The sequence below is a fragment of the Rhinolophus sinicus genome, chromosome 17 (assembly GCF_057876585.1).
Source record: "Rhinolophus sinicus isolate RSI-liver-muscle chromosome 17, RSI-T2T, whole genome shotgun sequence".
Classification (NCBI taxonomy): Eukaryota; Metazoa; Chordata; class Mammalia; order Chiroptera; family Rhinolophidae; genus Rhinolophus; species Rhinolophus sinicus.
The window spans coordinates 155,457,949-155,483,559 of NC_142517.1; the positions used below are offsets into that span (position 1 = coordinate 155,457,949).

The 25,611-nt window shown below is 33.5% G+C and overlaps 1 protein-coding gene across 8 annotated transcripts in view; it reads right to left on the reverse strand.

Moving 5' to 3' along the window:
- The window catches only part of SCN3A (sodium voltage-gated channel alpha subunit 3), a 105,895-nt gene that overhangs the window by 25,452 nt on the left and 54,832 nt on the right, over positions 1-25,611 (reverse strand). For 3 of the 8 annotated variants that reach the window (XM_088794531.1, XM_019727323.3, XM_019727325.3), the window contains exons 13-18: positions 20,500-20,847; positions 19,347-19,479; positions 17,760-17,998; positions 9,903-10,076; positions 8,551-8,907; positions 6,288-6,758 (exon numbers count right to left, since the gene is read on the reverse strand). In XM_088794531.1, the coding sequence (XP_088650657.1) occupies positions 6,288-6,758; positions 8,551-8,907; positions 9,903-10,076; positions 17,760-17,998; positions 19,347-19,479; positions 20,500-20,847 (1,722 nt within the window). The remainder of the gene's footprint in view (positions 1-6,287; positions 6,759-8,550; positions 8,908-9,902; positions 10,077-17,759; positions 17,999-19,346; positions 19,480-20,499; positions 20,848-25,611) is intronic. The other 5 variants (XM_019727328.3, XM_019727329.3, XM_088794532.1 and 2 more) reach the window with 4 other exon arrangements.

The following is a 25,611-nucleotide window of genomic DNA, read 5'->3' on the forward strand; positions in this document are numbered from 1 at the left end:
TACCACTCATAAGAAATGACAGAATCAGCACCCCGAAAGGCCATGAGACCATGTTTTCCCCCTAATAGCATGAACTTACATAGAAATTCCCCCTTATGGTGAATATTACTCTTGATTTTTATCCAATTACATAATGCAATTTAACTTTCGGAGATAGAGGAGAATGTTAGCAACTGGCCTACTTCCACTGAAATGCGCTCACATTTCATTTATTTTCAATCAGTGTCACATGTTTGACTCTCACGAACTGACGTATGATTCAAGAGGCAAAAATAAAAGATTCAGCCATTACAGATTGCCTTTAAAATCTAGTCATTGATCTCAAAACTTCTGGATTTTGTCTTGCAAAGTAGAAGAGGAAAATCTTTTGGTCATACATGCAGTGTATGTATACATACATACGTAGTATACATACACTGTATGTATGACCAAATATATACGTACTAGGGCCTTAGTCTGACCTTTTGGATATGCATATCCATATCTTGACTTACGATGTTTCACTTGAAGAACATGTAGCCACACAGCGAGGCCATTCGGCTTCCTGTCCAAGACAGGAAGAATACAACTAAAACCAACAGTCCTTTCTTCTGGACCACTTAGCAAATGTTTAAAAATGTAAACCACCTCTATTTGGTTTGACCTAGAAATATTTTAAGTGTGCAACACCCCTGGTGCTTCTTTTATTTTAAAATAGCCTTAACAAGAACATAATATATGAAACTGAAAATAATTATGTGGTAGTTGAAGAATAAGGGAAAGGGGTGTCAAGAAGGCAAACGAAAAAGCTGGTTTGTCTTGAGAAGATCTACAAAACTTACCATCTAAACCAGCCTTAACTGAGTATTATTTCAGCAGCAGTGCACTCACTAAAGCACCAGAATAGTTCTCTACAGGTGAGATAGGTTTTAAATGACCATTCACACACCTTTCTGTGCCTCTCTAAGAGTTGCCTCACATTCAGTTTCACAAAGAGTATGACTGAAAAATTATTGCTAAGTAAAAATTACATAAATCACCAGGGACTGTATTTTTTGTTTTTTAATATTTTTCATTAATAATTTTATTTCTGAATTTGTTGCATTCTATTAATTCTCAGTTGTTCCTAAAGAAGATGAGAGTATGTATAAATTCAACCTAGAGACAACCCCAAACTCTACTTATTCTTTTTCACCAAAAGCCTTGAAAATTGCTAATATTCATGAACTTTTCACTTTTGCTTTGTAATTTCCCTCCCAGAACCCTCACTTAGGCTGATCTTCCAGTAAGCAATGATATCAACAGGAGAAAGTTTATTCAAGAGAATAAACTAAAGCTTTAGTTAATCCACAAACCTACAGTAATTTTGGAAGATGCCCTTTACTCCTCATGAAACTATAATTAATAATAATCAAAAGTAGGACATTTTCCAAGTCCCTTTTTTTGCCTGGTCAGTTTTGGGTAGAACATTTAGGGAGAATTAATGTAGATCAGGGAAATTTTACAAAATGGGTACACTGAACCAATTATATAATGATCAAGATGCAATGAAATTTTCCTAACCCATATCGTGATGCTTTCCTTCTTTTAATTACTTTGCAGTTATCACTTACGGTTTTTCAGACACATGACTTAACAACTTCCCTAAACTATATGAAAATCCAAGATATATGGTGCCCAAACGCATACAGACTATGGCCCTTCATATCCAAAAATTTATGCTCTCCCTACTCAGTTTTGTAACAGAGCCTTTCCCCCAAAAAACATTAAAGCAGACATTTCCATCTGGAGTGCATAAGTTGAAAATTATATTCACAGGTCTGAATATAATGACCTGAAAATGTAGCACTATCAAAAAACCCTGTGAGGCTCATTTTGGTAATATAATTTATTAATACTTATAAAGGCTGAATCAACAACCAAACTGTTGTGATCTTATTTTAATGAAATAAAAGCAGAGAGAAAAAAAAAAAGAATGCATGCTCTCAAGTTCTTGACTATATGAACTTTACACATTCCTATCATGTTTTAAAATAGATATAAATCCTATGAGCATGCAATTACTGCTTTTAAAAGTCTTAAAGGACGAAACTGGAAAACTCATTAGCAGAATCAGATACGATGTTGGACTGCCCGCCTTGCCTGACCATGCTGTGATGTGTCACACGACTCAGCAGAGAGCAGCTGGGATGTCTAGCACTTCCTTGCCATGGCAGGGGAAGGAACAGAGCTGAATAGCATGCAGGCCAGTCAAAATTCACTTAGAAAGTGATTGTACATGTATAACTTGCTTGGGTAACCTGGGTAATAGTGGTGGCACGAGCCTCTGGCTGATTAAAAAACACCAGAGCTGCATTCTTGATGTCTCCAGCTTGATTTTACCCCTGTGAGAAGTAAGAAGGGTAAGCGGTGAAGGTCACGGTATGATATTGCTAGGTTATGCTTTGGAATTCAACTTCAAATATGATTCTTAAGAGCATTTATCTTATATCCTTCACCTAGGAAGACAATGACATTGTTTAAGAACTAAATTGTCAAAATCCATAGTTATATAAAAATTTCAATAAATCATGATTATGGGAACTTTAAAAATATAAAAATCAACAAAATTCTGTTATATCTTATCACACAATTTGTATAATTCCAAGGTATTCCAAAATAAAAAGATCACTGTTTTGAAATCCATACTTTCAATTCTCTTACATTTTTTTCATGCAAAGCTTTATATTTGTTTCCATACTAGCCTGTTTATGTTACTGGTCCATATACATAGATACACATGTATAAATATATATATAATGTATATAATAACAGCAATTCATATTTTTATCTCTAAAAACTTCTAGGGATCATTTCTTCCCAACTCTGCTACAGCTAGTACTTTATTACTAAAGTGAATGGAAGGAGTAGAGTTTTCAAATACCATCTACCATCTAAATTTACTGCCTGTTCTTAAAACAGAAATGTATTGAAAAAAATTTGCTTTCTCCCCTTCCTTCCTTCCTTCCTTCCTTCCTTCCTTCCTTCCTTCCTTCCTTCCTTCCTTCCTTCCTTCCTTCCTTCCTTCCTTCCTTCCTTCCTTCCTTCCTACGTATCACTGTGAGAAATTTATCAATATGCTGGGTTTAGCATGTATGTTTTCTCACTTTGTCAGAAAAGAGAAAAGATATCCTGTGCTCACCAAAGCATGGCTCAGTATTTTTTTTTGTTTGTTTGTTGTTTTGTTTTTCTACTTGTGGTCAAAAACTAAGAAGCATAAACCAAAATGTCACTTTATGGATATATTATTAATATTTTTAATTTATGTGTGTGTGTGCAATAGCTACTAAAAAAGAATAACAGCTAACATAAATGCACATCTGAAATATGACCTGAGTTCAATGCCAGCAGTTTCAGAAATTTCAGATCAAAACTGAACTTTACTAGAATTTATCTAAATTTGCTCTCGTAATGTTAGAGCATGGTAATTTTTGCTTTTATTTTTAAAACCAGTATTCTTTTCATCTTTGTGTGAGCATATATGAGAACTGCCCTATTAATTTTTTAGGACTTCTTTGGTACGAATTTTAAAAATCATCAATATAAAACATATTGAACTTAATTTTACTGCACAAAATAATTTGAAATGCTATCCTAACTTTGTAAAAGTATTTAATTTTACATTTACTTTGATTGATTTTTCCCACTATTGTATTTGTACATTTTAAACAATGTCATTACATTTTGTAATTAGATTCCATGTATTCAAAATTAGCTTGGAAGAAGATGGACTGCTAATTTTAAAAAGTCACCCAATAAGGAATTTCTTTTTTCAGATAACAAAGTATTTTCTAGGACTTGATAATGATGATATTGTGTCTCATTGTTCCAAATTTATGATTTTTTTAGACATTAAAAAGATATGACAACAAGGTAGTATGCTTCTAAGTAATCATTTGAAATATCTGTGGGCATTACAGAGTTTCTGAAGTATTCCAGAAACCAGCTGTTTGAAGACATTTAATTTCTATGATCTAATGTGATAAAACTGTGATATTAATGTAGCAAAAGTTTATCTACATCTTTGGCTTTTCTACCTCTTCTTGATCCCAAGCTAGTCTTGTTGGTAGTCTTCCCTATTTTCTCTTTATAATTACTTTTTTGGTGAGCTCCTCTATGTTGAAGGAATCAGATCATTATGAAATCTGCATTGTTGAAGCAATTTTTAAGCCCTGACCTCTCACCCAGGCTCTGGTTCCTAACACTGTCACGTCTACTTCAGTATATCCCAACTGAATTCCTCTTCTTCCCACATAAACCTGGTAACCTTTCTAAAAAGGCCATCTCAGACCATGGCATTGCCATTTTTCCCAATTTCCCATATGCTTTACTAGGTCTGTCAAGTTGACAGTCTCAGTTCCCACACTTATCACCCTAGTCCCGTGTTTCTTTACTCATTGCTATGAAATGATCATTAACCACATTCCCCAAGAAAACTCCCTTAATCCTCACTCCAAACTGTTTTATTCATTGATATCAAATGCATTTTCCTAAAACATCACTTTTTATTGCCTTTCCCCTGCTTCACAACAGACAAATTGTTCCTTACTGTCTATGCAGCTAATTCAAAACTCTTCGACTTACTTCAAAGACTATACAATCTAAAACTACCTGACTCGTCCAAACAGTTTTCCTTTATCTTCTCAACCAGTACATACTTTATTCATGCTGATTGTTTCACTGCCTCGTCTTACTACTAAGCTCACTCTAAACTGTCTTTTGTTTAGTGGTTTTCTGCTTTTTGCTTTCTGTTCATATATTTGACCCAGACTTTGAGGTCTATTATAATTTTATCTCTTCCATTTACCAATTTGCTGTGTTCTTGCTATTCTCAATACCTATAACCTTACATTCAGTCCTGCAGGATTAAAGTTTTCAATATGTCCCTAATGATATTGTGACTTAGTGATGTTGAGCTTCTTCAAAGATGTTGAGATTTCCCTGAAGAGGGTCATGGTATGGAGCTCCCCTTTAACTCCTCCTAACACTTAGTGTCCAGCCAAGTTCACCAAAAGTGCCTAATAAATGTTTGTTAATCAATTTGTGTTTCTTATTAAATAAATCTATATCATCAGGTGATGGAACATAAAATTAGAATTCTTATTTTTCCAGAATGAGCAACATATAGATTGTAATTGAACTCACTAAGCAGACTTGGAGTGGAGTTAAGAGAAAGAATCTCATACCTCACTTTGAAATATTTTTCAAAATATTTTTACATTTACTATTATACCTCAGCAGCTCTGAAATACCTGCAAAAAAAGGGATCAGGAGGCTATGAGTTGTGACATTGTCAACTACTTGTTACTTATACAAATTCTGTTCATACTGTTATTAAAAAGGGTTCCAAAATATGCTCACAAAATCAGACATCGTTAGTCTGATTCCTATGGTGTCAATATTACACCCTGAATCTAAAACTCCATGAATCTTTTATAACTCCATGCTAGACTTATTTCCTATTGCTATATTAGAAATCCATAAATAGTAATAGGAAAAATTTCAATCCTATTCTTCACAACACAGAATTGCGGAATTAACACCATTAAGCTACTATTATGGGATCCTATGAATTCTAATCATACAGTAGGAATAATTTCCTTCTTTTCTTTTAATCAACCAGTAATATAACAGAGCAGCTTTTCAGTCTATGGTTTAACTGTAATCCTCAAGTGGAGCTTTTCTAAGTAGTTCTTAATATTTTCAAGTTCATCTGGAAAACCTTATAGATTTGCTCATTCTTGACTGGGCAAAATAAAATCAGTGCTACTTGAACTTTCCTAATACGTGTAACACTTTCATAAATGAATAATATTCTATCGTAGTCAGTAAAACTTTCAGAGGTGAACAAAAACGACACAAAACTTTCATATTAAAGCAAACTGTAGCAAAAGCTAATATAGAAAGTAAGGAGGTGACATTTAACACGATATCAATAAAATATGGTTCATTAATTTTTCTAAAGAGCATAAGGTAGTATAGAATGGAATGTATTAAATAACATCTCTTTTTTGGAAGGGTGTACTTTTTTTTTAAGACTTTCAAACTATCAAGATGAATATACTAATTATTCAAAATGATGGTTTCCAGTGGAAAGTTGGAATTTCTATGAATGAATTTCCCAATAAAGAACATCTCATACTTTTCTAACATTACCATATACATGATTTTCAATATACTTTTAAACAATATAAACACAATGAAATACTCAATAACCATATTGCATGGGTATTATAGGAAATACAACAAAAAGTTAAAAACATTCTTACCTCCTTGCTTTCTTCTAGTTCTGACTCACTGCTGAACTCTTCAGTATTTAAGTTTTCAAAATCAGACTCTCCAACAGCAATTGGCACTGTTACAGTGAGACTTGGGTTGTTTATGAATGACATATAATCATTTTCATCGATTACATATTTTTCGACACTGCTTCCAGTACCTAAACCACTGGTGGTTCCATTTCCATCTTTAAGATAATTTAGCTCTTTGCTTATTTCAATTCCAGTATTATTGGACAAGCAGCTGTCTATTTTCGTGCCCTCTTGTATTTCTATAATTTTTGGCTTTCTCAGAAAGGTTTTTCGGAAACACTCCCGTATCTTATTCTTTATGTAATCGATTCCCTTTTGCATTCTTCCTATTGCAATCTGGAGATTGTTCATTTCGTTATCATCGTCAGTAGCAGCAAGATTGTCTGAGCTAAATGAACTCAACAATAAGGCCAGAAAGAGGTTCAGAACCTAAACGAAAAAAAGAAAATTTGCTACATTAATATTGAAGTATACATAAATACAATAGTTTAAACAGGAAGCATGTAGATCTTTGTTAAAATTAATTCATCACATGCTTCTTGAATGCTTACTATATTCCAGACACCATGTCTTAATTACACACTATTTACAGGACCTGATATCTTCTACCTGCTGTGAAGGTAGAATGGTAAAACAAGTGTCTGCTGTTTCCTACTGAAAACAATGGGACACCAGAGCCTCTAAGATCTAAATAGTAGCTACTAAGGGTTGCCAGTGAAAGAGCAAATCCCATTTTTGTGGTTTTGGCCAATAAGGAAAAAAATAGATATTTTCATTTTAGTCATTTTATCAGTTTGTCTAGGGAATGTCTAGCTTTGTGTGTAGTTAATTAGTTTAATAGCCTAGTGATATTCATTAAAACAATATACTTGAAATATAAATTCTGTTGCCCAATGGTCACAAACTCCTATAAGAACAGAAATTTCTAAATCCAAATTATATAACACATTTCCCACCAGCATTGAAATTTTTGTGTCCAAATAGTTTAGCAGATGGAGAAAAATCTAAAATTATTCCAAGGATAGGCTAGACCCACATAATGTAAATTACTTTTCTCTTTCCTTTGTTTGTGCAGAAAATATGAGTAAATCTTAAATCTTGGAGTATCAATGGGATACATGGGGGGAAATTACCTAATTAACTGATAAAATATGACTAATGCAGGAATAATTAAATATAGCTGATATAAAATAAAATTTACTTATAGGAATATTTTTAGCTTGACATGTAGTTACTGAATTTGAAAAACTGTTACATGGTAGGAAGACACATGCAAAGCAAGAACCCCAGTTTGTTTCCTCATTTCTATATCAGATTTTGTTCAGAATCTAGAGCTTCCTAATTTCCTATTGTGAAAAAAATTGCCTGTTCATTGGTATCCCACAAAATTCTTTTAAGCAATCTCACTTGAAATGGACCTCTCAAAGGAAAAGTCTAGTATGATATATAAGGAATGCTTCGTCTGTGCATGACTGAGAAGTTTTAAACATTTCAATACAAACATACAAATTATACTTTTACAGTGGTACTTTTCAGTCAGAGCTAAAAGAAGTAAGTTTTTAAAATCTGGTCAATGTCCGTATGTATGACTAATTTAAACTATAATAATTTATTTTCCTTTAAGAAAAAAAAATTCAGGGAAGCATATATTTAGTCCCTTTCCAAGTCATTTAGATAATTACAAAACATAACTAAAATGTAAAGCTCTATTTCATCAAAATTTGGTAATATGCAACTTATGCCTTTGAGTAAGTAAACAGTATGGACTATGAATGTGTAAAGAGCAATTTCAATATAGAATAGATTGTTGTATTTTTAGATTTACTAGAGATCATTGTCTTATCAAAATAATATTGGGATAAAAATAATTTAGGCTATAACAATATTAAGATTAAGTTAGTCTTGATGATAAAAAAACTTTCACTTAATAAAAAAAGCAAAAAAAAAAAGACCCACTAATATTTTTGCTCCTAAATTTTCAGATAGACCTCATTTAATCCTCACATCAACCGTAAAATTTCAGTTTTGTTATTTCAGTTTCATAGTATGGGAACTTGAGCCTCAGAAAAGTTAAGTACTCGCCCATGCACAGAGTGCTAGTACTGGGATTTGAGTCTACATCACTGATGATAAACCAGAGATGTATCTACTGGGTCAGGCTACCTTCCTAGGTATTATGTGAACTTGTTCTTAATTATAAGCACTTGTGACACATACGTACCACAAGGTTTCCAATGACCATGACCAACATAAATACAATAAGGCACATGGTTTGGCCAGCGACCTCCATGCAGTCCCACATGGTCTCTATCCACTCTCCACACAGCACGCGGAACACAATCAGGAAAGAGTGAAAGAAGTCATTCATGTGCCAGCGTGGAAGTTCACAGTCACTGGAGATCTTGCAGACACATTCTTTGTAGCTTTTACCAAACAGCTGCATGCCGACCACGGCAAAAATGAAGACGATGATGGCCAACACCAAGGTGAGGTTACCCAGAGCCCCCACTGAATTGCCGATGATCTTAATCAGCATATTCAGGGTAGGCCAAGATTTTGCCAACTTGAAAACTCGAAGCTGCAATCAAATGAAAAGATACTGTTAGTAGAAATCACAATATAATTTGGAAGTAAGTTAGACATCGTTTTATTAGTATGCCATATTGTAGACCTGCCTCTGAGGGATATAAAACTCAAACCATACTAAACAAACTCAAATCCAGAAAAAAAAGTGTTAATAATATTGGAACTGTATACCAAATTGTAATATCATTTAAATGCAAAAAATTGAAAAGAAATAATTTAGAGGTGATGAATAAAACATTTCTGATTCATCAATAGATATATCTATGAAAACAAGTTAATATTTTGATTAGACACATTGTAAATTTAGCAAATTAATATCATCCTCAAGCTACATTTTAGAGAGTTAAGAAGAAATATGAAAAGCATGAGTTATATATTACACATGCACATTTATAAAATAAAAGTAAAATAAACTAATTTGATAAACTTACAGAAGGCTTCCTTTCAATTTGAAAAAAAATACACATTTTACTTAATTTCCAACAAAATTTTGCATATTTTTCAATTTTTTTTTGCTAAATTCAAAAAAGTTTGTTATACCATTGTTTAAAGTGCTAATGGTATCAAATATTTTCCCACATTTGTTTAAAGTCGCTCCCACTAATATAAGTTGATAAAAAGCTAAGATTAATTGGGGCCTAAAGTTTTTATTTGCATTTCTTTACAGACTTTAAAGCTTTAAACTTTTTTAAAGCAACAAAAAAATTTTTAATGAATTTAAAACAATTGTAGAAGCACATAGTGTTTTTAAATGTGCCCCATATAGCTAACTATTATGAAGTGTTTCAACCGTTTTGTATCATTTTTAGAAAATAGTCAGACTTAGTTTTAAAGAGAACATTTATATATTTTCCTAGAATACCACACATATTGGTGTAAATTTAAAATATCAATGAAAGTAAATAACTATAGAAATACATATTGATTCACTTTCACAATAAATGTTCTGTTAATGAAAGACAAAATATAAACAGTCTATACAGATACCAGTCTGAATGATCTCAGTACAGACAATCCCTCCACATTTGACAGGCCAAGCTCCATCAAACTGAGACTGACAATAATTCCATCAAAGATATTCCAACCCTCTTGGAAATAATAATATGGATCCATGGCAATGATCTTGAGAACCATTTCTGCTGTGAAAATCCCAGTGAAGACCTAAAGTGAGGAATTGATGAAGTTTAGCATTTTGTTTTCGGGGAGTATTTTAAGTAGATTTGTTTTATTTAATGAATGTTAGATTTCCAGGAAAATGCTAATTTTAACACATTTCATGGTCCACATTTTAAATTTGATACTAAATAATAGCTGCTGAATACCAATGAAATATCAGTTACCCTTTTCGGTACACTGTGCTTCTACCATAATCACAATATATTTTTTTAGAGTACTATTGCATGAGGAACAAATTTATGTTATTGGAAGTAATATAAACATTACTTTAAATTTGATAGAAACCATATTTTGTTCTTGATTTTTTAAAGGGACATCATCGTATTTCTATGATTTTATAAACATTCCTGAAAGAAGAATGAGTTTGCCACAAATGTTTTATAATAATGATCTCTGGATGCATGCCTCAGAATTAAGGTTAATGGATTAATAGAGCAAAGAACTGCAGATTTAATTGAAAGCAGCAGGAGAACATCCTCTGTATGCATACATCCATAATTAAGAACAATAAATTATTTGACTGGTTGAATGAGTATCTATTTCACAATAGAAAGAAAAACAATGGCATAAACTCAAAATTTGTTTTTTAACTCAAAACCACAGGCTAAGAGACCTAAAGACATGAAGAGTTATGAAATTACTCTTGCAAAAAAAAAATATGTGTGTGTGTGTGTGCATATATATATATATATATATATATATATATATTTTTTTTTTTTTTAAAGCAATTCTTTTAATTAACTGCAAGTAGAAGCTTCATGTCATGACTATAAAGTCAAGCTTACCATTTACCAAGGTAAATCAGCCTTTACTTTGGAGAAACTCTGTCAAGTAACAGTATCAACATTATTTGGTTTCCTAAAACATCATATTAACATATCTTAATCCACTCTTACTAATATGTAATTGCAGTTAACATCTCATTTTCCCAGTCACAGAAAGACCTAAGGAAAATACCGATCCAGAAAAAAAAACAAAAAAACAAAACGAAAAACAAACAAAACCTTCAGTTCATCATTTATTCACTCAAATGAAAATAAAATGTATATTAAGCAAGCCTATCCATGAAAATCCAGATATATGGTGGAACGCACATTGAAAAATGATTTTTTCATTTTATGCATTGACTCACTATGGGATTTTTCCCCTGGTGAATATAAAATATGTTTTGATTTATATAAATTTTATTTCTTATATAAAGTTTCTGAAGCAGCTACTATTTAAAATAGGCAGCCTAATTATAGAAATATATTAGTTAAATTATCCACACAAATGATCTATAAATATCTCTTCCTACCGAAAATCATAAGGCGATCTTTTCAGCTCTTCTGAAATGACTGGAAGATATCTTTCATTATAAAAACATATACCTTAAACTTACATTCTTTCATCTGAAATTTTATTCCAACGTGACACTTCTCTTTAAAAATAACATTTTAATCACAATTTGCAATTTAAAATCACAGCTCTTTGTATCTTTCAGTGTTTTCAATTTAAGTCCTAAAAAATCACTGGGACTGCTTTTGGTATATTTTAGACTAGGTTTAGCATTGTCAGTGAGTAAGAATTTTTAGGGGGGCAGCCAGTTAGCTCAGTTGGTTAGAGCACTGTGCTGTTAACAGCAAGGTTGCTGGTTCCATCCCCACATGGGCCACTGTGAGCTGCGCCCTCCACAACTAGATTGAAACAACCACTTGACTTGGAGCTAATGGGTGTGTGGAAAAACACACTGAAATAAATAAAAGTTTTAAAAAAACAATTTTTAGAAGTCTTTCCCATTCTTGCTAAGGTCAACCAAGCATACTGATTGTGATGCTTATATTTACATAATGTTAAAACTCCATTAAAGAATGCTAACAACAGAAAGAACTGGCAACCTCTGGATATGGACAGGAAATATATATATATATATATATTTTATATATATTTATATATATATATATATATATTTATATATATATTTTATATATATATATAATATATATATAAATATTTATATATATATTTTAATGTTTCCCCAAAAATAATACGTAGCCAGACCATCAGCTCTAATGCATCTTTTGGAGCAAAAATTAATATAACACCTAGCATTATATTGTACCCAGTCTTATATTATATTACATAAGATAGGGTCTTATATTAATTTTTGCTCCAAAAGACACATTAGAACTGATGGTCCAGCTAGGTCTTATTTTTGGGGAAACACGGTGTATATATATATATATATACACACACACACTGTGGTATGGTTTATAAACAATGCTAATGCATATTTTATAAACATACATTCATCTGCTTTTGAATTTTCTCTATAACAAATGATTTTCAAGACCCAGACAATTAATAAAAAACATGTAGAATGTTTATTGTTTGGACTTAGCCTAGTTATATTTGTCTTCTGCAGAAGCTTTTTATTTTTTGAAACTGGTTTATATGGTCCTGTAGCCATTTATTCTTTCATTTATAAAAAATTGCTGGGCACCTAATAATGGTAGATACTGTGCTAGCTTTGAAAATACAATAGTATTTAAGATATACAAACCTGAAATTGCATAAACATAATTCATTTAGGCTGATACATTTTGTATGGACAGTGAATTATTAGGTTTCCTAAACCAGCTTCTATAATGAGGAGATAAGTTCAGTGAGAAGTTCCTAATATATGCTACGTGATGGATATGATAACGAGTTAAAATGTCATTGCTAAGGGTTGGGATGAGAATCAGCTTGTGACTCTGGACCAAGAGTAAAATAAATCTGGGCATTTGGAGTTCTTTGGGGCGGGCATAGAGTTTGGGGTGATCAAATGTTAGGAGTTAAGACCTCAGTTCAGGGATGGGAAGGTTAAATAAGTTGTATACTATTGAGTATTTACCTAGACAGAGAGGAAAGTTCTGTTGATACACATTAAAAAGATAGAAATGTTCCTTCTAAAAGCTGAAGTTCTCGTATTGATCAGTTTGCTCTGCAGAACCTCTGCTTGCTCAGACTGATGTTCCATTCCTTTGTAGTGAATTTGATGTAGCCATTTGCTCCATTACTACTAGCCTCTGTTTTAATGCTTATAGTTTTATTATCCCCATGCCTTTTGGATATGCATGATTAAATATTTATTGTTGTTGTTAATTCGTTTTCGATAAAATTGAAATATAGTTAAGGAAAAGTGGTGGCAAATAATTTGACATTTGTGATTTTCATTTCCCTTATCTGTCAAGGGAGGCTATTTATTGAAATGATTTATCAGGTCTGTGTCTAAACTTCTTGGACTTCTATCAGTATTAGCTTAGCAAATTTTATTCAGAAATTGGTGTACACATGATTATCGTCATACAAGAGCCTCATTAGAAGTTGTTAGTTTGGAGATGACAAGGCATTATTATACTACACCAGGTAAGGAGTTAGGTGGCAAAATTGCACTCCGTGGAGGTGAGAGGCCTCCCAGGTGAATTCTAGGATTTGGCTCCCAAGTGTTTTGTCTTTAAATAAATAAGTCATTATTTTTCCTTCAAAGAGTTATCATATCCCTTTCCTGAAATTTAAAATTAATGTCCTACACCACTCCACTTAATTAAAATAATTTTGCTAATTGTGTTTCTTTGGGTTTTTATTTCCAAATAGCCTGTAAAATCCTTAGAACAGGTACCATGCTCTGAGTTCCCTTCTGGATGTAGCAGAATAAGGACATATGATGCACCCTTAATCACTGGTTACGATGAGCATTACAGAAAGAAAAGAAACCAGTTTATAGGAGTTATACATCTTTGTCGATATTCCCTGAAGAAAAAGTTATAGATTATTTGGAAATGATTGTATGATAAAGAGGTTGTCTAACCTACTATGACCAATTGGAGGATTTCTTGCTTAGAGAATCCCTAAGGTGGGTGCATGAACTTTATAATTGTCACAATAAAATAAAAAACAAAAGCAAAACAGATCGTCTTAGAGAAACTTAATAGATATTTGAGGTCTCTTGAGAGTCAAATTTAATCAATCCATTCAACAGAGATGTGATGTAATTTTTATATGCTCCAGAAACAGGATGTAAAAGGGACACATGGATCTAAGTAAAGACTCAAAGTTATGCAATTCTGTTATGGGTCATTCTTTTCTTATCAATTCAACCAAAACCTCTTGTGTCCTTATTTATAAGGCAGTATGCAGTCATTTGAGCAGTAAAAAGTAATCCATAGAAATTCTAAATTATTTTAATGAGCAAACAATAAACTCCCCACAAAATACGAATGCAACCATCCAAGGTGTGTAATATATCCCAAGGTCAGATGTATCCATGATATAAGGTATCCATGATATAAGGAATATTCTATCATCTATCTATCTATCTATCTATCTATCTATCTATCTATCTATCTATGAAATATGTTATTTTTATATTTAATATTATGTGTATTTGAAACACATTGTTTTTTCATATATAAACATTTATTATAAAGTTTTTATTGGTATCAAACATGATATGTGAGACATTAAACTATAAAATGCTTTATGGATATAAGATGATAATAATAATAATAATAATAAAACAGCCATCAGCCAATAGAGATAGTCAGTTTTCACATTCTCCTATTCTTATTTTAGGAATAGTTCATTCAAATCTGTTCCATTATCTACACTTTCCATCTTGATGTGCTTTCTTTCTTCAGCACTAATCTCAATTTAACAGTGGTTCTAACAGTCATTAGTCTTCTACCTCACTTCCCTACCTCATCTTCGTTGCTATTCATAACTTTATAGAAGTTTAGAACTGGGCGGGAGGGCATCAAATGTTATCTAATCCAAACATTGTACTCATGAGAAAACAGACCCAAAGATCTATGTGACTTTTTTAGGACCACACGGATATTTAGCTTGGACACTTGAACTTAGACCCAGATTTGAAGCTTTAGTCTAGTGCTTTTCCATTTCATTATCCTATAACCCAACCTCTCTTAGCCTGTGCTTCCATACTCAATTGCTTGAACATTGGAATTCTATAAAACTTCAATTTCCTGCTTCACTCGGGCAAATTTCCAAAATGTCTTCCTTCATTTGTTCAACTTCCCTAACACCCCAATATCCTGGGGAAAATACAAGAGCTAGAGCAAGACTATTTTCCATCAGTATTTCAAAGAAAGGTTAATAGCATATATAAGAGGAAGGAAATTATTTGTTGAGCACATGCTAGATGCCAGGCATAGTGCTAAGTGTTTTCACATTACCTCATTCAACCTTCACAACAACTCTGGGAGATGGGTATTATTATGTCCGTTTCAGTAATAGAAAACAAAGACTCAGATGTTTTATCAGAATTGTCCAGATGCTACATTATTAGTAAGCATTAGGCAATGAGGTCAAACCCAGTTCCAACTGCCTCCAAAGCCCATATTCTTTAATAAAACATAGCCCCTTTTGGGGGGAAACAGCCCTTTTGGATAGGAAACAATGAGTTGGTAATTTATTGAGCAACAACCGTGTAAACACTTTTGGAGATACAAAAGAAAAATGGGACGTGACCTTAGCCACCAAATAATTTATAATGGACTTGAAAATCAAGAATTATAATACAACATGGAAGTGTTTAATATTCAACCATGTTTTATCACAAATCCATTTGGAGTTAAAAGAGTGTTCAGTTGGGAGAGTATCATAATTAGAGGAGATAGGGCTGGAGTTGAATCTTGGAAAACATGAAGAATTAAGATGAGGTGAGTTAGAATATTCTAAAAGTGAATGTAGAGCACAGTGAAATATTTTCTCATAGGTAAACGTATAAACAAATGTGTGGTGTTTATGTGGTACAGTGATAAGCTGCTCTGATGGGGCTGATGGTAGCTAATTAGGAAACAATGGACAATAAGATAGTATAAGAAGGACAGGATTAGATAGGATAGGGGGAGTCTTGAAAACCCGATAAGAGTGTTGAACCACAAATATAGACAATAGACACTTTATCAAGGTCAAGTCATATTGAGTGCCAAAATTGGTGTACACATGACTATTATTGCACAAGAGCCTCATTAGAAGAATACCAAAAATATTATTTTAATAGTAGTTATAGGATTAAGAAAAGAAATACCTCGAAAGAAGAAGTAATGGTCTTCATACCAAGTTATATTAAGAAAGAAGGGAGAAGTAAGTCAAAATAGCTATAAAACTCCTATGAAGATAGGATTCTTTGAAGCTGGAAAGCCACTATTAGAGGTAACACAAAAATGAAGTGAGATTGTTAGGACTTTCAATAGACTGTGGGAAAGATGATCTTTTAGCTCTCATATACTATGTTTAAAGTTGTTCTTGAGCAATGATCTATAACAGTTGGAAGCACAGGACTGGGACACAGCTTATTTCACAAGAGTGGATAATCATTAGAGTTGTCAAGTACATAAAAACATTGAGTAAGAAACAGAGCTGTAAGAGGCATAAGAAGAGAAGTTCAGAAAAGGAGGCCGAGTTGGGCTAATTGGAAAGATCAATGAATAATCAGAACAAAAATCAATATCACAGGTGCCAAAGATGAAGATCTCAAGAATCTGGTAGGGTTCTATTGAATTGAATAATGCAATGAAATTGAGGCCAGTTATTGGGGTAGACGTTTACGCAATTTTCTGCCGAGTATTCTCTTTCCCCTTCTGTTGGCGATTGCTCCTCCACCTGTATGATTCCTTAAGACTGCGATGTTTTCATCTGACTCCACTCTCTGCCAAGGCTGATTTAGCTAGAGGTGAGCATCTAACCCAAGCTATGCCAAGTAGAGTCCTCTTATCATGAGAGTCTTTGAACTGGAATTTAAAAAGTGATCTAGTCTTTTTTAAGTGCAAAAGTTACAGGATGTAAAACCAGTGAGCTATGGCTGAGCATGTTTCCTGTCCTAGAGACAAAAGATGCAGTGAACGTTTGGGCTATACCCAGGCCCTTGGTTAAAACAATTTCCTGGAGCCTAACTGCAAAATTACCCTTTATATGGTTTGATAGTTTGTTTTCTCTTTCCTTTCCACAATTCAGTCTTTTTCTTCCCCCCCTCTTAAGCTAGCTTGAGTTTGTTTCTGTCTTGTGCCAAAAAGGAAGGTCTTGATTAATATCAATTCTTTTCTTACTTGTTCATCCATTTCAATCTCTTCATATAATTTAGGAGGAAATGTATATGCCAGCATACACATACACAGATGCCTGCTCAAGTAATTTGAACCAAAAATATGGCTAAGTTACAAATGCATTTTTACTATTCCATCTATGTGTAAATACTACTACTAACACATTTTGTTAGGTAATTCAGTTTGAAGAAACTATGCCCTCTTTGGTATAGAATTCAACCTGTGTATTCCTTTCAATGGACATGATGTCTTCAGAGGCTGTGTATGTTTGTGGAGCCAGATTTAGATCTCATGTTTTCTCTGGATCTATACTTCCAGCAAGAATGATAGTAAAAATTTTAATAAGTTTGCAACTGGTAAGACACCATTATCAATCAGTATGGACATTAAACAGTCAGCATTAATACTAGTTGCATTTTAGACCTTATTGCTGAGATTCCCTGTAATATTCCTTGGGATGTTTCTTCCTATGAAGAAAGAAGATACAATTTTTGTTTCAACACAGCACAAATGTATTTCTTTTTTGGTCTGTCTCCCTCACTCCTACCCAAGGAAATAAGTTAACTTCAAATGAACTTACCAGGTTTCCTACTGTCAACACTCTACTGAATTGACCAGTCATTGGATAATGTTCCATGGCCATAAAGAGGGTATTTAAGACAATGCAAATAGTAATGGCAAGATCAACAAATGGATCCATAACAATTAAATTGACAAGATGCTTCACTTTTAACCATGCATCACAGCAGTCCCAGATCAAGAACACATTGGCAAATCTATACCAGCATGGTGGACATTTCTGTCTAGATTCTTCAAGTTCTGGGAAAACAATAAAGAGGAAGAGTAGTAAATAACAATAAAAATTAATTATTGTTGCTATAGATTATACATTATTTGATAGAATTGATGTGTCTACTTGGTGATGGAAGTTTATATAACTTAGCTTAAACATGAGAAGACAATCTCATTAAATATTTTCATAAAATGTTCATTAAAATGTTATGTAAATAGACTTTATTTCTCCTTTAATTAAATACAGAAAATAAACACTTTGAATTTAATATTTTGCTTCAAACTAACTTCATTACCTAATAACTTATGTAATAGTTCATTAAATCGCTATATTCTCTTGTATCAAAACAAGTTTTATATCAGCTTTACAGGAATAGTAAATGTATCAACCAATTATTGTTTCTTTGAAAGTACCTTTTTAAGAACATCATCTAAAGCTGTGATCCTTATTAGCATGTGTGACTCATCTCTCGTCTCATTGTCTCCACATAAGCATTGATCTTGCACACAATGAGAATATCATATGTCCGTCTTTTTAGTATAGATTCAGACCCAAACTTACTTCCATTATTCATATTTCTCATATCTTTCAGAATTTTAGCCTAATATATAAACAGTTACTATTAATTTTAATGGGTGAAACCTGTTATAATTATGTGACTGTTCAGATATCCAATACATCAACAGAACAAGATGCAAAATGTAATTGGTATTTTTTGAAGAACATAAGAACATATGTTAGATATGACATGTAATTGACTTATAAAGTTGCAGTACTAATGTAACATCCCTCTTCAAGAAGTGGGGACTTATTTAATGAATGAACAAAGGAGTAATAGTTGCTCCCCATTCCCCTGTGCCCAAATTAACAAGCATTGTGTCAGCCCTCCTTTGAAGGAATGTAATGGGTTCTGTGTATATGGAAGATGGAGGAGAGATCTTTTTTTAGGGTCCCTATTGAAGCAGAGCACAGGTTTTGATTTGTCTAACTCATTTATATGCCTCCCCAGACCCCATCACCTTGCCTAGAAAACAGACTAAAGGTTGAAAGAGATGTTTCCTTGTGCTTCTATATACCAAAATTTGAAAAGGGAAGTGTTCCCTCTAATTGCTTAAGGATAAATTCTCACTGATAGGATACCAAATGGTGAAATATCATGCTTCAGACAGAAAAGGACCCAAGTAAAAAAAGAAATAAGAACACCATTAGTTTTATAATTGATGTGGACATAATGTATTCCATATATCATCTACTTAGGTCTATAATACAGTTTGGATCCTGGGTAATTGACTGTGGCAATTCTATGAGAAGAAGGTATAGATCCACAAAGCATACAATCATAGAAAGCTGCCTATCCCATGGCCTCCTTCTTACCCTCCATTGTGTTGGTCAGTTTGCTGGCTATGCTCATGGCTCTTTGCCTTCCAGAGGAATCCTCCAGCATCTCCATTGAAATCTGATAAGAGCTTAGCCTTCTCTTTCTGACCTCCGTTTCAGTGGTGGTGCCCTGCAAACCAAATACTGATGGCTCAAACCACCCTTTTCAATGAATAATACAATACTACATAGCATTTCTTTGGAAAATCATGCTACATGCAATTTTTTCCAAGTGACAGTTTTTAACTAATAATATTTATTGATTTTTAAGTTATAAATAATTTTTTAAAAATATCACAGGTAATACCCCTTAACAAGAATTAACCAGTTAGATGCAATCAAATAGGGCAATTATATTGCATAAATATTTTAAATAACCTGCTGGAATTTTCAGGGAAAATTTTCATAAGCATGCTAATGTCATATATTGTTTCATTTTTCTCAAATGCAAATCATTTTTCAATGATTACTAATCAAATCAATATTCCCCCAAAACAGATAATAGGATTATATAGTCCCAAGGCTGAATTATTTTCTTTGAGGCTATTTTGACAATATTGACATATTGGGCCATTTTTCCATGCACAAACACAGATGTACAATGAAATGTGTGTGCTTTCCTGATATTTTGAAAATTATTTCTATATGCCATCCTATAAGAAATCAAAACATTTTAGAGTCATTTTAATAGACATCAAAACATTTTTGAGTCACTGTAATATTGACAGTCGTGTGAAAACTGCCCATTATCTATGTTGGTCCTACAATAGTTAATTTTAAGTATATGAAATTTCCAGAATATGAATAGATAATTACACAATTCTGGGTGAACATATATCTATAATAATGATTTGGTTGTTAAAATGTCCAGTATTTTGTGTTGGCAGGTCTACTGATTTGCAGATATATGTGTCATCCCAGACTCTAAAAACTGGATTCTTTTAATCTAAAGTATTTGAAAGCTAATGGTCCCATACAATTCAGTTGGTTCTGAATATGCTATTGTTTTGCATTCAATAAATCGTATATCATTTTTAAGGACTTTCATTTTGGGGAAGCAAGATGGAATAACAGGCTACACCGCCCAGGCCTGGATTGTTTCAAATTGGTGTGTAATGTCAGTGTTAGCTAACTTATTATCTATTATCACCTCTGGCGGAAGTTGTCCAGTAGGTGAGGTTAGAGCTGTTGGTCCACCCACCAAGGAAACCACACCATTGCAATCCACAGTGCTGTGCATCTTCCCATTTGCTGGAAGCCCTGGCACCATCCTGGATGACATACTGGCCTGACTAACGTTACTGTGGCGGCGCTCTCCATGTCTGTGGGGCACAAACAGTGAGTCTCTCCTGCTCTCGCTGTCTTCAAATGTACTGTGCTCATCATCAGCAAAGTCATTTTCAGAACCGACATCCTTTGTCCGACCTCTGAAGCTGAAAATGCTTGTTTTGCTATTGCGTCGTGGGGAAAACAGAGAGCCACGGATACTTAACAGAGACTGAAAAGAGAGCAAGGAAGAAAAGAATGGGGATACACACACAGTAATTTAGTAAAAGTCTGAATGTTGCGGAATCTAATTGCTTTGGGGTTAGAATAGTCTTGCTCTTAAGAACAGGTAATGAAATTTATAAAGAACATATATGCTTCAATCTTTTTACTACAGATCACAACGCTCATTTAAGCATAACGAGTGTCTTTTTGATTAAGAATCCTGATTTGCAATTTACTAAGTGCACATCCAGTTCATTTAATCTTCACTCTAGTACTGGGCGTTGGACTTGGTCATCATAATGTTATAGGTGCAGAACTTGATCCTGGAGAGGACAAATGATCCTTCTCGGTGGGAGTGGTGGTTAAACAGCCAGTACGTGGCTTTCACTCCCAAATGCTGTGATTTGAAAGGCATGCAACTTGGAAAATAAGGTATGGCTCACGTGACACTGTTGGCTCAAATGTGTAATATTTGTAGCAAATATTTTACTTCAGGATAATGTTTTAAAAACAACAACTATTATCTTCTCGTTCCCTTCTTTTGAATTGTAAAAGGAAATTTTCCTTTTTCTGTCTCTATCCACACGGGAATAAAAGTCACGAAATTTACCTATGATGTTGTCTTCCAAATTTGCTAACAGTTTCCCAAACGATTACTAATGATTTACATTATTTGAGAGAATATATGTCCTAGCAGTAACAACAGAGAGAATTCCTAAACTGCTATATAAATTCCTGTTCTTATTTAACATTTAACACTGGCTTTAAAAAGCAAGACGTATACACATGATTTACTAAAGGTGATGTGGAAGACAGCTTTTCCTTCTCATCTCACTTTAATTTTAATAAACGGAACTGGATGAGTCAAAAACTTTTTGTATTATATGTGTCCCCAAATAAATCAAGGAAATACTTTCTGGTACAGGAAAATGAGGATTTAGCATGAAGTGCCTTCTTTCACTTTTTGGATAGATTTTAAACTGTCAGCATCACATAATTGTGTTTATTCTAGCCTTGATGAAATTTTCAAAAATACCTTTATTCAGTCTGCAGAACCTGTGTTTACTCTCTTCCTCATTAACAGTGACATTCCCTGTGGCTCCCCTGGTTCATCTCTCATCACCTCTCTTACCTCTGCGTAACCAGGGTAATAGGCGTGCATACATACAAATCCCGATGCACACATAGTCATATGCCAGCATAAGTATGCCTGGACCTTCCTTTCCTTCCTCCAAGCTTCAGTGTAAAATCAAATACAAATAATTTTAGTGGTAAAAAACATAAAAGCAGACTCCATCACATTTATTTTTGGTCCTTTTGCCTAATTAGGTCATGCTGATTTTCTTAGGCCCCATTTGTAACTTTATTGTTATGGCTGCTCCCAGACTGCAAAACACTAGGATAGTCTGTGTTGCCCTCTGTCTCAGCGATGTTCTGGAAAGATATTATTCATTAAGAAATGCACCATTGGTTTGGACTTGGCTCGGATACCCACAGGAATTATTGACTGTCTGGTTTGTCCAATCTGTGGCTATGTCTTTGTGACACACACGTACGCAGCAGGTTTGTCTCCCCAATGTCAGGCAGTAGTTAACCTGATTTTCCAGTCATCAGACAGATCAAGAAATTAAACATTGTAAAGACATTAATTCAGCTCCCTAAAATAAAGATTATTAATGTTTTTAATCTCCCCAGACTCAGATTAAATTATCAGTATACTGTTGGTTATGTTCAGACTTGTTTTGGAACCTTTAGTGTGCATGTTTAGGTCCTAGCTTTTGCGAATTGGGATTCAGTAAGCAGGGGGTAGGACTCTGGAATCTGAATATTTACCACACATTCCAGGTGTCTCTATGCATGTGGACCTCTCCCTACACTCCAGGAAAGCTAACTTGGTTTTACAGTAATCCGTGGGATGGTTCAGTGTAATCATCTTAATTAATATGCTTACTCTCAAAGACTGTCTTTGGAAACTGAAACTGTCTACATGATGTTGGTTGGCAGTATGTGGTATGTGGTAATCCATGATGTATCTTGTACATGCCTTTAATTTGCATATTTTTATGTCAGGGTGTTCTCAAAGGCGTTCCAGATCTTTGAGTTTATTTGAAACTTCTATTCACTCTTTGGAAAGTATAATAATGGGTGTGAGCACAGCTTTCAAGACAATAAAGACTGAAAAAGAAGATAACAAAAATAGTATTCAGAGAAAATAAACCAAAAATAACACACTAGAAGGTGAAGCAGAGTAGAGGGAATACCCACAGCTGTGGCAGTTCTTTCTCTAGGGAAAACAAGTTATTATGCTGTAAGGACCAAAAGGTCACCTTTCTTTGCCTGGGGCCCCAGTGTTATTTTTGTTTTGTTTTGTTTTGGTTGTTTTGTTGTTGTTTCATTTTGTTTTGCCTTGTTCCAAGAAGGTACATCTGAACTCTTTTTCTTAATTTTCAATAACAAAAGGGGAAATAGAAGAAATTAGGTCTGTAAAACACAATCCTGCATTTAGGGATTAAACTCGAAGGGGATTGGGAAAAGTCAAGATGGAAGATAACGCAGGGAATTTGAACGTGTTCTAGTAAAAGCATGTAAAGTATTTGTTAGAAATACCTACTTAATAGCATTTCAAGTTAAATGTATGTCCCTTATCAATGTTTTCAATTAATGAACAATTACACTTCGTTCTAGCTACGAAGGTTTTGATTTAAAATAAATTTTCTCAGTGTGTCCAAACAACATAGGTTGAAATCTTTGGGCAGGATTTACTTTCCAGTGTACACATTTAAAAATTTTTGCCATTTTTGTCCTGTGAATATATATTATCTATTTAAAAACAAAATAATGTAATACATGTAAAATGACATTTAAAATTTATGATAGTAGAGGGTAGGGTACCTGTAATTTACAGCTTCTCTGCCTTGACATTTTCAAAACACATTTCTCTTTGAACAGTGTGCCCTGTCTATCTTTTTCTTCCTGTCCCCACTTCATTGATTCTCTTTCCCATCAAAGAGAGTCCTTTTTTGTTCACAAATCCAGAAATCATAAATGGCTTCTGGTGTATTATTGCTTATGAGTTGTGTTAATGTTCTCTGCCTCTTTTTACTGGGGTATGTAAATATCAGCGCTAAGAGGCTTTTTCTTTTACTTTTGAAATATCGACTATCATGTACTCTATCTAACATCTATCTACCTATCTCACTGTCTCTCTATCTACAAGTATAAAATGAACTACATATGACATATGTATATACTGATTGTGTATTTAGTATTTAAACTCTGGCTGTCAACCAACTTCTCTCTTCTATTGCCTCTCTGTGGCTCATTCAACACAGGCCTCCCAGCTGCTCATTGAGCATTTCAGGCCCTACTGCATCAGGGACTTAACACTTGGGCTTTCATGATCCTGGAATGCTCTTCTGTGAGATAGCCTCTTCCCTTGCCACCTCTAAATCTTTGCTGAAATGTTTCCTTTACAGTGAGGTGTTCCCAAACTACCCAGTTTAAAATGTTTGCCTCCATTTAGGTCCCATGATCCCCCTTTCCTGCTTTGTTTGTTTATTCCCATAGCACTTGTCACCTTCTAACATAGTCTACAACTTATTTAACTTGTTTATGTCTATCTCCTCTTTTAGTATAAAGTTTCATGAGGTCAGTGAGTTGTAGCTCTTTTGCTCATTAAGATATTTTAAAAAAAGAAGAAGATATTTTCAGCATCTAGAACTATTTCTGCCACATAAGGTGATCAACAAATATTTGTGGATTGGCTGAATGAACAGATTCATTAAGTCTTTACTTGAGCATAATGATGAAACAATGGTGGACAAGTACTGTTTTCAAAAACACACAGCTATGTATTTTCATGTAAATATTGCTCCTAAGCATGTATGTTTGTGAGTAGTTGAATCTACTCAAATTTTTAGTTTCCTTCATTTAGAATTCATTTTAACTTAAGAGCTTTACTATTTGTCACATAGGTATTCCATATATTGCTTAATCCCCCACAACTCTTTAAAATAAACGTTATTACCCCATTTTACGGAAATCTTTCAAAGTACAAGTGACTTGACCAAGGTCACAATTAATTTAGAATTGAGATATGAGCACAAGCTTTTGTGACATCAATCATTATGCTATGGTTTCAAATACTACTCCTCCTAATAATTTAATAATGCTAAAATACCAAGGGTGACAGGTTAAGGCAAAAAGTCTTGTCTGAGAACCTGACTTGCCTTATAGAGCTTCAGGTTAACCCCAAATGTGTTATACTGATCTACTACCATACTTTATATTTGTATTATGCAAAATAGTAGTTGGATCCCCTGATACTGGCATTATTTATAGGAAAATGGTTTTTATCTTATAACTTCTTGCAGGAACATAACTATTTTGTCCTAATATGAGAATTCAAGTTAAAAGTTATTATATAGAGTTTATTTCTTTTTTAAAAATTTATTTACTCATTCAATATAAATTATAAAATAAACACCAGTTCATAACTTGTATATGCCTTTTCTCCCAAGCAAGAACTAAACGCTATACTGAATTTTGTGCTTACCACTCCAATTGTTTAAGAAGTTTTTGGTATTTATAAGAAGGATATTTTACCCTTGGTTGATGTACATTTTTTTCTCTACTTAATTATATAGAGTGCCTCTCAAAGCATTATCTTTGGGGTGTAATTCTGACCCAGATTAATATGATTAAAAGAGTTAATAATTCAGAGCACATGAAATTTTAATGGAACCAAATAGTGTTCAAAGTCATAACTGTA